This window comes from Camelina sativa, chromosome 17 (genome assembly GCF_030686135.1).
Source record: "Camelina sativa cultivar CO46 ecotype springtype chromosome 17, ASM3068613v1".
In the NCBI taxonomy this organism is placed as follows: Eukaryota; Viridiplantae; Streptophyta; class Magnoliopsida; order Brassicales; family Brassicaceae; genus Camelina; species Camelina sativa.
The window spans coordinates 12,863,941-12,879,562 of record NC_141896.1 but is presented as its reverse complement, the minus strand read 5'-3'; the positions used below and the strand labels follow the sequence as shown (position 1 = coordinate 12,879,562).

The 15,622-nt window shown below is 33.8% G+C and overlaps 4 protein-coding genes across 5 annotated transcripts; 2 read left to right on the top strand and 2 right to left on the bottom strand.

The window, feature by feature from the left end:
* Positions 1–197: 197 nt before the first annotated feature.
* On the bottom strand, positions 198–2,390 carry LOC104757741 (immune-associated nucleotide-binding protein 9). 2 transcript variants are annotated; one of them, XM_010480508.2, is made up of 6 exons: positions 2,245–2,390; positions 1,812–2,069; positions 1,443–1,717; positions 1,182–1,346; positions 950–1,084; positions 198–590 (listed from the first exon to the last, which is right to left on the bottom strand). In XM_010480508.2, exons 2-6 carry the CDS (start codon positions 2,056–2,058, stop codon positions 384–386), a joined length of 1,029 nt encoding a protein of 342 aa, XP_010478810.1. In that variant the 5' UTR covers positions 2,059–2,069; positions 2,245–2,390; the 3' UTR covers positions 198–383. The 2 variants fall into 2 exon arrangements, with proteins under 2 accessions (XP_010478810.1, XP_010478811.1); XM_010480509.3 differs by having other exon boundaries at positions 2,180–2,370.
* Positions 2,391–2,668: 278 nt separating this feature from the next.
* Positions 2,669–6,266, top strand: LOC104757742 (regulator of nonsense transcripts UPF3). Its single transcript, XM_010480510.3, has 13 exons — positions 2,669–3,032; positions 3,287–3,393; positions 3,499–3,693; positions 3,786–3,865; positions 4,008–4,106; positions 4,225–4,345; positions 4,456–4,556; positions 4,665–4,896; positions 4,978–5,115; positions 5,214–5,300; positions 5,403–5,518; positions 5,601–5,658; positions 5,778–6,266. Exons 1-12 carry the CDS (start codon positions 2,893–2,895, stop codon positions 5,637–5,639), a joined length of 1,455 nt encoding a protein of 484 aa, XP_010478812.2. The 5' UTR covers positions 2,669–2,892; the 3' UTR covers positions 5,640–5,658; positions 5,778–6,266.
* A 5,096-nt stretch (positions 6,267–11,362) lies between these two features.
* Positions 11,363–13,841, top strand: LOC104757744 (putative methylesterase 14, chloroplastic). Its single transcript, XM_010480512.3, has 5 exons — positions 11,363–11,983; positions 12,559–12,798; positions 12,883–13,026; positions 13,127–13,261; positions 13,395–13,841. Exons 1-5 carry the CDS (start codon positions 11,738–11,740, stop codon positions 13,665–13,667), a joined length of 1,038 nt encoding a protein of 345 aa, XP_010478814.1. The 5' UTR covers positions 11,363–11,737; the 3' UTR covers positions 13,668–13,841.
* Positions 13,785–15,590, bottom strand: LOC104757743 (light-harvesting complex-like protein OHP2, chloroplastic). The gene is made up of 2 exons (XM_010480511.3): positions 14,924–15,590; positions 13,785–14,080 (listed from the first exon to the last, which is right to left on the bottom strand). Exons 1-2 carry the CDS (start codon positions 15,337–15,339, stop codon positions 13,966–13,968), a joined length of 531 nt encoding a protein of 176 aa, XP_010478813.1. The 5' UTR covers positions 15,340–15,590; the 3' UTR covers positions 13,785–13,965.
* Between the last annotated feature and the right edge of the window lie 32 nt (positions 15,591–15,622).

Sequence of the window (15,622 nt, the reverse complement as noted above, 5' to 3'; positions counted from 1 at the left end):
ACCCAACTTCAACTCGAAAATAAACCAAAATTTACATTTATCTTATTTCTATAAGATGTTTGTGTTTTCTTTTCTATTATTATTTTTTCATATCTTATGAGATAAATTAGTTTTACTTAAAAAGTTATGAGTAAATTATCTTTTTAGATTCTCTGACTTTTCTATAGTTATGTTATAATTATCAAGCGAGTTACCAATTTTGAAAACCAAATAAGTTCCACCAAGAAAAAAAGAATGAACTTTTGTCCATGACACTCTGAGGAGAATAAGGATGAAAAATATACATAGGATGTGTTTTTCACACACTGTCTTTGATGATAAAACCTAAAAACCATAAGAAAACCCTTAATCAGATTTCAGTGAAGCTTCTGACATTTAAGCAATCACAGATTAATACACTTTCCCAGTTTCTTCTGGAGTTCCTTGGTCTCTTTTTCAGCCCTCTCCAGATTCTCTCTCAGCTTCTTAATCTCATCACTCGACCGTTTTTGAACTTCGTTAGCCCTCTTTTCCGCTTCAATTCTTGCGGCTTGCTCTTCACCCAGTTGCTGCTCCAGCCTCTTGGCCGTTTCTCTCAGCTTTTTCTCCACCTGGAGAGCAACAAGAAAGCAGAAAACTTGTAAAGCTATGATTTAATCAATGTATAAGAAAATGCATGTGGTCAGCATTTAACAACACAACAACTTATAGCTGAAGGAATCATATAGGAATAAGATAGATGCTAATGAAAGCACAACCATAAAGCTTCTGTCTATGCAGACAATTTTGTAAGCTTATCAATTAAATGAACAACACACCCTAACCATCAACTAACTAACTCTTTTTGTACACAATTCCAACTTGGTAGATGCATAGGTGGTTGCATATGAATTATTGAAGTTATATAGCATGAACCCTTTAGAAATGTGAAAACTCAACATTGTTGTATAAAGAATGATAACAGAATTACCATCTCTGTGATACGGGTAAGCTGCCGGTCATAGGACATATCGATTTGCTTCTTGAACTCAGATATCTCATTATTTGAGTAACCTTCCAGCGCTTCAACCTCCTTTTTCTGGTCCCTTAGCTTGATAGCCTCTTCCTGGAGAATGCAACCACAGTTTAGGATTCTCTGCCTCGATTAGGAAAAGTAACAACAACTCAGAAAAAAAAAATGTAAAAGCAACAAAATTCTTCACCTGTAGCTCGTGGAACAACTCATCTGTGTACGGTCTACCATTGTTATGTTTGACAACGGATTCAACAACTGAGAGAAGCTTCTCAACTTGCTCAGCTTTCTTGACTTTATTAGTAGCCTTGTTATTAAACAATACAACCCGATTGTCACATAGCTCAAGAATTTCCTACAATCCACACCAATACAAATAACATAAGCTGAAAAAAAACAAATATCCTTCTTTTATATGATCCTCTTGAAAGAGTCAGCCAAAGTCACTTACCTTCATAAAATCAGGGCAGGAGTCAGCTAAATAGTCCTCCATTGTCTCATCATCCTCTTCCAAGTCATCGCCACCGGTAAAAACAACGATCACATAGTCAGTGATTTTACTGCCGAATAGCGCTTGCAAGAAACTAAGCACAGTTTTCTCCTCGCTACCAAGCCTCCTCGCAGAGAAGACCAACAAGATGGCATGAATCCCACCTTCTGCCAAACTTATACACCTCACAATCTCTTTACCGATAAAATCGGCTGCAGTGGACACATCAAACAAACCTATACCAACAACATATTCACCAGGTTACCATCACATTCAAGGACTATCACTAGGTTACCATCACATTAATGAAAATAACGGGGCGGAGCTTACCAGGAGTATCAACGACATTAATGATCTCACCATCTTCTCGAATAACTCTCTGTGACTCGCACGTGGTCGTCACTCCTACGGTTCTAACTTTTGACCTAAAAGCTTTCCTCCCAAGGATACTATTCCCTGTGGAACTCTTTCCGTTACCAGTACGTCCCACAAGAACTAGGGTTCGGTTAAGGTTTGACGACGTCGCAAATTCCCAATCATCTTCCATCATATCTCCACCCATCTCAACCAAACTCATATACCTAGCAGCTAACACACAAAAAAAAGATCGCTTAAAGGTCTAAGCTTTAGTAGCAACGATCGCAAGATAAAATACCAAAACAGAGCAAAACAGAACCAGAAAAATCAAAAAAACAAACCACAGAATCAACAGATCAAGAGAGGGCAAATCGAATTCAGAAAGATAGAGAAGAGAGAAGATTACTTGCTTAAAAAGAGGAGAAGCTAAAAGCGACGAGAGATTTTAGATAAACAAAGATCTTTGCAAAATAAAAATATCTTTTGGACGATATTTATACGGAACTAGTAAAACCTGTGACTAGAACCCCAGAACCAAACAAGTCTTTTTGTGTTCCTCCAATGTACAAAACTGGTACTTATCACCTGTCACGCGGTTCACCTTACTATAGTGATTATAAACCGTACGATGTATTTATCAGCCTTCATCCTACGGTCTATATGAGAAGACTTTAATACACAAAACCTATTCAGAGTTTATTCTCTGCCGTTTGATGCCCTTAAACCTCAATCCTACGGCTGAAAGATAAAGTTAAAAAGTTCATAATAGGCCCAATTGTGGCCCATTAAGGTTCAAAAGTCCACGTAGACCGGCTGGTTCATTAGTCTTCGGGTTCGAAATTTATGCGATTGTTTTTTTTTTTTTTAAGTTAATTTTTTTAGCTGAGTTTTATAGAGGAAGAGGAAGAGAGGAAACACAAAATTAGGGCAAAATTGCGTGCGATATCTTTTTTTTTTTTTTTTTTTTTCACAGCGTCTTTGATGTGTTTCACTTTTCGTCTTCTTCATCGTGTTCCTCTTTGATTAGCGGTGTTGTTTTCATATAATCTTTTGGATGAAGGAACCTTTGCAGAAGAAGAAGGTGGTTGTTCGCCACTTGCCCCCTTCTCTTTCTCAGTCCGATCTCTTGTCCCAGATTGATCCTCGTTTCGGTGATCGTTACAATTGGGTTTCGTTTCGTCCCGGGAAGTCCAGGTTTGGGTTCTTATTCTAATTTGGTTTCTTGGAACGTTGCTTAAATTTTAGGGTTACGTTTTTTTTTTTTATTTTGTAATTGAGGGGGAAGGTGATTGGTTTGTGTATAAGAGAAATTGAGGATTTATTGTCTTTGATTATGTTTGAAGATTCTGGGTATTAAGTTGATTTTAGTGAAATTATATACTCAGTATTGAGTTTGATTGATTTGTGTCTGTGTGTGTGTGTGTGTGTTTTTGTTGTGGTTGCTTCAGCTTTAGGAATCAGAAGTGTTCACGGGCCTACGTAGCTTTCAAGGCACCAGAAGATGTTTATGAGTTCGCTGCATTTTTCAACGGGCATGTGTTTGTTAATGAAAAGGGTATTTGACTTTTACTAATCTGTCTTTGTCTGATGGCTGCATGTGTTTTTTTAGCTGTATGTTGTATTCGGAGATGTGATTATTGGTGTGGTTGCTTTTGGTTAGGTGCTCAGTTTAAGGCTATAGTTGAATATGCACCTTCACAGCGTGTGCCGAAACCGTGTGATAAGAAAGATCCTCGTGAAGGGTCTATTAGCAAAGACCCTGATTATCTGGAATTCCTTAAGGTGATTGCTCAACCTGTTGAGAATCTCCCTAGCGCTGAAATCCAGTTGGAAAGAAGAGAAGCTGAGCTGTCTGGTTAGAAATGAGTTCTATTTGCTATATCACTATCTGATCTGGTTTGGTTATATTCTCTAGTGAGTTAATGGAGATTACTAATCACTTTATAGGTGCTTCTAAAGCGGCTCCCATTGTTACCCCTCTTATGGAATTCATACGTCAAAAACGTGCTACTGTGATGGGTTCCCAGGTACTTATGCTCACGTTTTTTGCTTTTTGTATTAGTCGACCTAGTGGAAAATCAGAGGTGTCCTGAGATGGATATCTTTGTAGTTTATCCATTCTTTTTTGGAATTAAAGTTGTTGATCTCTGGTTATTGTTAAACCAACAGGGTTTATCAGATGTCCGAAGAGGAGGTAGAAGAGCCAGAGCAGTCTCTGCTAACAAGCCAAGTCCAAGGCCCTCCAAACGAAACTCTGAAAAGAAAAAGGTGTGTCTCTCACTTTTTAGGAGTGAATTGTTAGTGTAGTCTGCCATTTTACTTGTATGTTGCCTTCTTATTGCGAAATTTATGTGTACATGGTAAAATCTTTTACTTTTCTTTATAGTATGTGGAAAAAGAAAGCTCAAAAAATGTGTCCCGGAAGGTTGCATTAGATGTTGGCAGCTCTAAGCAAGAATATCATCAGCAGAATACTAGTGGAAAGGAAATACTAGAAAAGGATAGTGGTAATCAATCAACTTCTTTAGTTATTCTTGTCTAGCTAGTTATATATTTTTCAGTTTTCGTAAAAGTCCCACTGTCATTCTAACTTATTTTCCTATCTATTCAACTACAGCCTCTGTCCTAGATAGTTCTCTCCCAGGGATTGCATTGACTATGGATTCTGGGAAGAAAAAGATTTTGCTCCTGAAACCGAAAGACCGAGACAATCCTGATGTAAGCTATTTGCTCTTTAAGAAAGTTGTGCAGACTATCTTGTATTTGACAGTTGTATACAGGATTATGAGCCATGTACAGCTTCTCATTTATCAATGGTATTTTTAGAACCCTCCACCACAACCAGAACAGCATAGAGAAACCAATCTTTCTGGAAACTTCACAGCTTCAAGACAAAATCAGAAAATTGATGTTGGAGGGAGGTTGATCAAGGGAATACTTCTGAGAAGTGACTCAAGACCGAGCCAGTCTTCAACTTTTGTCCAGCCTGAGCAAAGAATGGAACCCTCGGAAGCAGAAAACTACAAACGACCCTCTCGGCCAGCCAACACTCGAGCAGGTGATAAGGGAGTAGGATTTAAGCCAATATGTTTGTTTCCCGAGTTGGGCTGATAATTTAAAAAAGATGATCCATGTGCAGGGAAAGATTATTCTGGTACCAACAGTGAGAAGCAAGAGAGGCGTACAAGAAACAAGGACAGACCTGATCGTGCTGTGTGGGCTCCTCTTCGTCGTGATGGGTCCAATATCAGCGAGGATCAATCGCTACCCTCAGCAGGTTCTGTTTCTGTTGTTGACAATAAGTAATTAGTTTCATTTTTATGGTTGTGTTTCTCCTCCATGACATCTCAACTCATCTTGCATATGTTCTTACAGCAAACAATGGTGAAGTGAAAGAAAGGATATACTCTCAAAGATCTGGAGAAGTGGTGAACTCGTCTGGTGGACACACTCTCGAGAATGGTTAGTTCATTTGAAGTTGGAGAATGCATAATGTTTCTTGTGTCATTTATACGAATCAAGAAAAGTGATGTTGGTTCTGCCAAAATTTTTGACTTTATCCAGGTTCTACTAGACATTCTAGTCGTCGTGTTGGAGGTCGCAATAGAAAAGAAGACGTGATTACTGGTGAGGGTAAATTATCCCGGAGAGGAGGTGGTGGTGGTTCTAATTCACATGAGGCAAGATACCAAAGCCTTTTACTACATCTTAAAATGTGCTCTTTTAACCATGTTTAGAAGACTCATTTTTACTGTGTTGCAGAAGCAAATGTGGATCCAAAAACCATCATCTGGTACTTGATATATTCACTTAACACATGGTAAGGCTCTGTTCACACGCTTACCCTCTAATACTCTCACCATTTTAATTTCAATTGCTTTTTTATGAACAATAAGATGGTTTGGTGAACACAATGTTATAATTGTTCTGACCTTTCAGGCTAAATATATAAGCCATTCCAATGGATTTTGTCCTTCAACGGGAATCTATAGATCTCAATCGAAACGAGGAGTAACTCTATCAACAACAATCGGGTTTGGAGACTTTTGGTCAGGCGTTGTAAGTCGTAGTATTGCACATAAAAAAGGCCGTTCTCAAAGTATAGGAATCAGCTCAAGATTTATGAGAGTGAGACAAGAAAAGACTCGTTTGCTACTGCCTTTCAAAGGCCCTAGCGATTCACGGTACCTGCATCCCCCCCTTTTGGCTTGTGCCGTGTTACAGACAAGTGGGTGAGAAGTGAGAACTTACTCTCGAGTCTGAGTAATGAAACATAAAGTCAAGTGTATAGGGAGCGGGTAACACTGTGTCGGGTTTTATTTTGGGTTCCTGAGAGGCCTTGGAACGTGATTGCACGATTTAACCATATAATAGTTTGATTACTGTGAAGTTAATTTCTTGCTAAGTAATAGTATTTTATTGTGGAAACTTTTTTTTTTTCACGTGATTGTTATAACTTCACAAGCTTTTATTTTCTTTTGATATCTCAGAACTCAGATGCACCAGCAATGGCTATCTCCATTATTTCTGGTCTCACACTATAATGAGGATGACTTAAAATTAAAAATAAAAGTTTGCCGCTGACTTTTATTTATATTTTACACCCTCTTTGATTGGACCGATTCCTTTGACCTCTTTGCAATTTTCTAATACACGACATCTCTCTCTCTAAATAGCAAAGAATAAAATTACAAGATAATAGGAGATGTCGTGTATAAGAAAATTTTGTAAATATAGATGTGCAACTCTTAACATATACATGGTCAGTGGACGAATAAAATAACTTTCTTAGGTAAGCATAAGATTTCCTTCTAATGATGTCTCATTCTCATAAGATTTATATTACTATGCAAGTTACAATAAGATTCACTAAATTGAACATCCAACATGTGGTAGACAAAAGAAACTAGTATCTTGGGTGACCGCAAAAAACACGAAAACATTCTCAACTGAATCGGTCTAGATATGAATAATGAATTTTCCTATATCTCGGAAGAGCATTGGAGTTTCACGCTAGAGATGTGAATTACTTTCGAATCATCAAGACAACTCCATTACATTTTCCAAAACCTTTTGAATATTATATCACCAATACCCATATGAAACTAGAAAAAACCATTGATCCTCTCATGTTGAAGCTGAAGGAAATGTGGTCATAAAGTGTAGAAGCAAATCTATGTCCACAAAGATTGCTAATTTATGTACCACCGAATGTATCAGCATCAAACAAAAATTTAAAGTTGAAACAATAAGTAAATTAATTTTTTTATGAATAAATAAATTAATTTGTTTTTAAGTAGATTGGCGTGCTTAAAATCATTAAAAATCAAATTTTAAAAATATTTTCAATAACAGTAGATTTTCAAATCACTAGTTAAATAAAAATGAATTTTTTTAGACTTTCTAAAATCCGTGATTGAATAACATATGATTTGATATTTTTACACAAATAGATGTTTGATTGAATATAACCACTATGACTACTTTTATCATAATTTGCATCTCTCACATTTAAAACATCATTTCTTTTTTATGTAGAATATATTTACATCTTTGATCAAGGTATTATGTGATCTCGAATTTTCTACTAATTATTAATAAAGTTCGATATTGATATATTTGTAGGAATTGCTTAAAACATCTAACCTCGTAAATATATATATATGGATATTTATGTTTTTCATCACAACTCACAAGCAATGATGAAATACATTTTAGTTATAAAAATACTTACATGTGTATATTGTTTTCACGCGCGAAATATTTTACAATCTTGTCTACTTATATTAAAATAATAAAAATGGATGGTGTAACATATTGTAATGATGAAATATATTACATATTGTACTCAATTGTTTAGAATTATTTATATATCAAGATTAAAGATGTTTTTTTCTTTTTCATTTTGTTAATATATATCAAATGTACATATAGAATCTATATTGATTATTTTATTTTTCAATTTTTTATTTATTTTAAGGCTAAGTGGGAAAACAAAATAAAGAAAATGTTTTTCAACCATTGTGTTTTTGCAATGTTTTGAGAAAGATGAGTGCATTTTTTCTTCATTTCATTTTGTTTCTTTGATCTGAGTTTTTTCCCGTATTTTTCCTTGGCTTAGTAAATTTCTCCATTTGAAAATGACATCATGAGTTCTTCTACATTTAAATGATAATTGTTTAAGTATCGCCTTATACAAATTCACTCTTTTCAAAATCTTCCTATAGCATTTCTGAACCCAGAAAATGGTTGTCTTTGCCATTTTCAAATTATTATTCTTACCAAAACCAGTTTTCGCAAGAAAACTAATTTAAGTGTTAAGTGATGTTGTAAGAGACATTAGAAACAAAGGTGTCGAGTGAGTTGGTTTATGTAAATTTTTATATCAACTTATGTGAAGACATGAATTCAGAGTTTCATCCATATCGAAAAATATCCAAATGAATATTATATTAGAAAATTTTGAATCTTCAAATTCCTCTTAAGATAAAGGATTTTTGTTATATATAAAAATATCAAGCATTCAATGTATATATTAAAGCTCATGGATCCTTCTAAACACACAAAGAGAAAATGGACATAAACAATATACTTTTCCAATATCGTATTGCTAGAAAAATATGAGAATCATCTCTCATATGATATCCATGCTAACCGGTGTGTATCTTCTCCATGGTAATATGTTTACAATTATCGATATTTTATTTTTATAATACAGATAGTACCAACTAACTAAGTTATGCGAATTTTTTTTCTATTTATGTTATGATAAATGTAAAAACCAAAAAGTGACATACTTGTAAATAAACAATGGAGTATACAATAGATTATCAACAAAATTAATGTAAGTCACAGTTTGACAATATGCTAATACCAAAAATTTAGATAAAAAGAATTAAGATGTAGTGCAATAGTCTAGGAGGCCAACAACTTATAAGAACACTAATGAAATTAGTATTTCTCTACTTGGTTTACTCTTCACAACAATTTTGTTTTGTTACATATTTTTTTTTTGCTGCCAACTCTTAGTTTGGAGTTATGTACAATAAATCTTTATTAAAAAAAAAGCAAGAGCATAGTAAACTAGAAAAAATAGATAACAATTGCGAAGCAAATGATATAAATTGTCTGTTCTTATGATGATTCAAATTAATTCCACTAAATATGTTATGGTATCCATGAAAACCAAAAAAGAACTGAAAAGTTGCGATTATACATTGCATAAATCGATTTTTCATGATCCTAAACTTTCATAGATAAAAATTGAGTGTGAAGCATCGTTTGTAGTTATCGACAGAAAAGAAAACATCCCCTTTATAATAAAACGGAAGTACACATCATTATTTTGTAGACTATATAATTTTAATAAGTTGGTTACAAATAGGTTATAGATTAATTGGTTACAAGTTAAATAGTGGATGCAACATTAATTTATTTTCTGAATATTCTATTATTAGAACATATTGTTTTCGAAAATCTTAAAGAGAATTTTCTAAAAAATCATTTGATATCATCTAACTTACCATTTTAATTTTCTTTATTAAATTATTCATCAAAAATCCTTTGATATCTAACTTACCATATTAATTAGTTAATTATCATTATACTTCACCTCTCATATTTATATATGAATCTATTTTGTAAAAAACAATAAAAAAAATTATCATATTATTTATTATAATTAAAAATAGTTTTATTTTGGATATACCATAAGTTGAATTTTTAAAAACAAATATAAATTTTTAAATCTAAAATATTCTAGCGTTAGTAATATTATTCTTTAAAAATAATATCTATTAAATTTAATTTTTACTGAGTAACAGATCAAAATTTGAATATTTAAATTCAATTTTATATTTTTTTGTTGAATTTTATAATTTTAAATAATATAATAATACACTTTTATTTTGAAATATTTTTAAAATATTGATATTTTGAAAAACTTTTTGAGATACCCCTTTTCAAAAATACCCTTTTTGAATATTTTCAATTTTACCCTTTTTTACACAATTACAATATGTTAAATTAATTATTAGAATTTTTTTAGGTTTGGGTTCTCAATTTTATATTTTAGGGTATAGTTTTTAGGAAGTATAATTTTGTATTTAGGGTTTAGGGTTTAGAATTTAATAATTTTATATATTAAAAGGGGTAATTTTGAAAATAGACACCATAAAAAGGTATTTTTGAAAAGTGACATAGAAAAAGGGATATTTTTGAAAATATCCCAACATTTAATAGATCAAAAAGTTAGAAACTATAAACACTCTAAATTAATTTGTTATAGCAATGTCAATAATATGTCAATATAATATGAAAGAATTTCAAGAAACTAAGTATATTAAACAAAAAGTATAACAACATATTAAATTACTCATAATATAATAATTCGCTTTTTAAAAACTAAATTTACAAAATTATGTCTTATAATGACATTCAAGTCATGATGTAGAATATACATTGTTGAAATAATTTCACATACATAAACTAATACAACATATTAAAATTTTATTTTAAAATAGAAAATATACAAAATTTGGTATAAAATAAAATTTAACCAGTGTTATAGCACGGGTAGTTATCAAGAATCATTAACAATATAAAACTTACAAAATAGGTGTCTTTTTCAAGCTATCATATTTAGAATATGATTTGATTGCATAATGTTTTATCATAAAAACTTTTAAAAACAATCACATAAATTATATTTTATATAAAAATTACAGTATAAATAAAATGAATTTCAACATGTGCTCTAGCACGGGTCTTTTATCTAGTAGTTTGTAGTAAAATGTTATATCTTAAATAACTCAATTATGTAGGCATAAAGTAACATTCTTAATACTAAATATGGGCTCGCGGATGATATGTCTGTCGAAAAACGATTTAAAAGAGATCTTAACGAGGAGAGATCAGAGATGAAGTAGCCAAAACAAAAGTCGATGTCATAAAATTATGTTTAAGTACGTTTATCTCAGGAAGTACACTATCTCTCGGGGTCTTATATTTTTTTCTGAAAGTTGAACTTGATCATTTAGTGATTCTTTAGTTTGTCCAAGGAAATGATACTTTTGTAATGGCTATTTTGTTCTAGTCACATGAGACTAAAACTCATCGGTAAATGTAAAATTTTGGGAAGAAAATGTGTGTTTAAATTTTTTCAAATGATGTTCTTTTTCCTGGTTAAGTTATGTTATTTCTATTGAATTTTTAAAAATTGGGTGAAATTAAAATATATATATATATATATATATATATATATATACGTTATAATAACAATATTTGAATGAAAAAAATTCATTTTATTTTGTATATAAGGATGAATATAGTGAGACTTATGTCAAGCAAATGCCAAAGTATCCCTCTCATAAACAAAATGTAATACATGTCCCATGTAATATTTATCTACCAACTAAACCAAATATGTTGACTAAGAAAACAAAAGAAATCAAGTATGTTGACTAAAAAAACGTCAAAATGTTAGAAATTCTCAATAAATCACAAGATAGTAAAACTGTAACAGTAGTGAAAGACGCAACAGTGTGAACTCATATCTTAAAAAAGATTGAAGACAAGAGATACAAAATCTCTTACAAAAAATCTACAAACTTTGTCCAAATCTGTCTCTATCCTCTGTTTTTAAATTTTTCTTTGAGGTGGTACAAAAATTCAGAATCAACTGCTTTCACAATTAATGACCGATTGCTTCTTCACCTACTCTCTCTCTCTCTCTCTTGGAAGTAACAACAACAAGCCCTCTCTATATGCTGATCCCATCTAGGGCAACCCTCTCTGCTATAACCTTTGACTTTCTCGGAAAACTTCCATTTTCTTGAGAATTCTCTATTGAATTTTTTCCCATCTCGGTTTTAAGCTTTAGATTTCTTGATTTTGTCAAGATGGGTAACAAGATAATCTCCATGATGAAGAAAGATAGCAAAGATGGAGGATCTAAGAGCAAAAGAATGAATCGGTCACAGAGGAAATTGCTTGCTGATGAAGAGATGTTGCATCGTCGAGCTCTTTCCATGGCGATTCATCAAGCTCAGCTTTCTCAGAGATTTGATGGATCTATGTCTAGACGTGTCGGTTCTACTAGTACTAGGAAACGAACCCTCTCTGACCCGTTCTCTAATGGCAAGCAGGTCAGTCACTCACTACTGAATCTCTCTCCACACTTCCAAAAGTTTCAATCTTATTTTCTTGAAAAGTTCAAAGCTTTACCACTTTTTTATTTTATTTTATATGATGTAATGATTGATTGTTTTCGACTGAGTCTTTGCCTTTTTGCTTAATAAGATTGGTACTGGGTTTAATGATTGTTTGGGAACTTTTTTTCTGTCTTTTGAGAAGAATAAGGTTACTATAAAAGGTGGGAGAAAAGAGATGTGAAAAGTGCTGAAAGATTTCAGACTTATCTGTTGGAAAAATGTTCACTTTATCCAGAAAAGAAATGTTCTAAACTCTGATACTGACACTGGGTTGGGACCAGATGAGCTATAAAACTATTGAGTGTCTTTAGCCACCCCCCATAACCTTACTTTTAGAAGTACTGATAACTTTTTTTTTTTTTGTCTCTCCTCTTTGTTCTCTATAAAGCTAAGTTAGTGGATGGTATCTTTGCTATAGATTGATGCTGCTAACTAGATTTCATATGTTAAGAGTAATGAATGGGTAGTGAAGCTTAACTTTGGATAACGTATCTATGTTCCTTCTTCAGGTACCTGATTTTTCAGAGAGCTTGACTGTGAAGAGATTTGTTCTGGTGCACGGTGAAGGGTTTGGGGCATGGTGTTGGTACAAAATTGTTGCATCATTGGAAGAGTCAGGACTGTCTCCTACTACAGTTGACCTCACTGGTTGTGGATTTAATATGACAGACACAAACACTGTCTCTACCTTGGAAGAATATTCAAAACCGTTGATCGAGCTCCTCGAAAATCTCCCTGAAGAAGAGAAGGTACTAAGAATTTTCTCTTTGGTTAACCATTTAATTGGAGGAATGAGGCAATGAGAGATACGACGAGTTTGTTGTTTTATGCAGGTTATTCTAGTGGGTCATAGTACTGGAGGTGCATCCATTTCATATGCGTTAGAGCGGTATCCAGAGAAAATATCGAAAGCTATATTTGTATGTGCAACCATGGTCTCTGATGGCCAAAGACCCTTTGATGTTTTCTCTGAAGAGGTAATAAACATTGTTTGAGTTCATACCTATCATGCATTAGACATTGTTTTTGTTCTGGTGCTCACATTGGTGAAAAAAAAAATTGTCTACATTGATGCAGCTTGGTTCCGCAGAGCGGTTCATGCAAGAGTCGCAATTCTTGATATATGGGAACGGAAAAGACAAGCCTCCTACAGGGTTCATGTTTGAGAAACCACACATGAAAGGCTTGTATTTCAATCAATCACCCAACAAGGTACACTCCAAACGCTAATTCTTGATCTCATTTCAACTCTGCAATTGCATTTGGCAATCACTGACTGGTTCTTGAATAACATCAGCAAAAGTTAGCTATTTAGTAAAAATGATCTGGTTTATTGGCTTTGCAGGATATAGCATTGTCAATGATCTCAATGCGGCCTGTACCACTCGGACCAATGATGGAAAAGGTATCTCTAACCACAGAAAGATACGGGACAGGAAGAAGATTCTATGTTCAGACGTTAGATGACCGTGCACTCTCACCAGATGTTCAAGAGAAGGTAGTGAGAGAGAACAGCCCTGAAGGAGTGTTCAAGATCAAAGGAAGTGATCATTGTCCTTTCTTCTCAAAGCCTCAATCTCTCCACAAAATTCTTCTCGAGATTGCACAGATTCCTTAACAAAGATCTTGAGATTTCTTTGGAGGAGAGAGCATACTGATTATATTTTTCTTTTTTTTTATGAACAAGAATACTTTCATTTAATCCTCAAAACACAGTTTGTATGCAATTCTAGGATCGATACAAAGATCGGATTTATACCATTTGAAGATAAAAAGTGATTGAATACACAAATGGCCCTGTATTTTTTAGGTAAGATCTTGGAGATACATATACAGGAAGAAGAATCAACAACAAGTAGAGGAATTGGAGACAAGAGAGAAGGGGTCTGTCTGTTCTATATATAATAACACTCTTATTATTCCAAGTCTAGAATGCCGAAATTCGAGAGAAGGATCTTAACTTGGTCGACAAGATCAGATCCTGTTGCATACTCTGTCAGCATCCCAACTGCGAAACCAAACATAGCCCACCTAAAAACACAAACACACAGAGTTACACCAGCAATTTTTTTAATCAACCAGAGTTTCTTGTGTGTGTATGCCTGAGTGTCTCATTAGTAAGAACTTAATACATTCAACACCGAGATCCGGATAAGTTTTCCAATCTACCTGAGAGAAAATGCAGAGGCAAAACTGTGCAAAAGCAATCGTGACAGAACTATCAAGAGTTAAACTATAGGCTCTTTATGTCTGAATTTGAAGGGTTTATGCTGCAGATGAAGAAACATCAATGACCAGAAACTTGTCTGAAGAACAAGAGCTACCCCAAATGCAGTTGAAATGACAAGAACATTATCTGCAAACTAATGCATCACATAGCATCAGGACACATATAACTATGTTTCTTTTTCTTTAAACCTAATATATGCTAGCCAATAGCCATGATATTCAAATTCGAAACTTGAGATCATAACTCAAAGTAAAGTGAAGTAACATCAATGACCAGCAACTTGCGTGTATACGTATGGGTTTACGATCTACTTAAGACAAATGCACAGGCAAAATTGGGCAAAACTGATAAAGTGAAACTTTGAATGTCTGAATTTGAAGGGTTATGGCTGCAGAGGAAGTAACATCAATCAACAGCAACTTGTTTCAAGAACCATAGCTAGCCACAATTGCAATTGAGATCAAGACAAACTAATGTATTATAGACAATTAGACATATAGCATCAAGATGCATATAAATTTGTGACATAACACTTAACATCAGAAAATAGCAGCAGTTATGTAACTAAATTATAAATCAGGAGCCAAGATAATCAAATTGGAACACCTAAGATCATAGTTTAGAGTAAAGGTAAGTTCCAGTACCTTCCATTAGAGATCTCATTTTTGGGTTGGAAACCAAAGAAGGGACCTTGACCAGCAGCTTCAAGCTTCTTCTTTTTAAAGTACTCTTGAAGCTCTTTAGCCTTCTGTCTCTGAAACTCAACCGTAGTTACACTCTTCCCATCAACAGCCACAGCTTTCTGCGGCGTCGGCGGCAGTGGTGATGGTGATGGAGCGGAAGAAGGCTGCGATGGAGGAACAGGTTTTTGCGGCTCCCGGAGAGTAGGAGGAGCCGAGGGCCTTCGTAAAGGACCTTCTGTCTGAGAACATCTGATGATGAATACACATGGCTTAGTAGTCGTTGAGAATCTAAAAGATGTTGAGGTAGAAGAAGATGAAGAAGATGATGATGATGGATTTAGAATCCTGATACATTGAATCGGTGAAGCTACTGACATCTTTCTTCTTCGTTTACTTGATTTGTCTGAATTTTTTTCCGAAGCTTTGGTTCCGTCTTTTTGGTAATGTCTTTGTGGATGTGATATGGCCAAGTCTCATGCTTATGCTCAAATGGTACTTTTGGATTCATCCCACGCGCGTGTCCGGCGCGTGGAAATAGTTTTGTTTGACTTGAAGCTAAAAAGCCTAAAACAATTAGGCACAAGGTGAAACAAAGTAATTGGTAATTAACTTGAAATTTATCAGGATTAAACATTGGATTTATATTAATTGGGATATTCT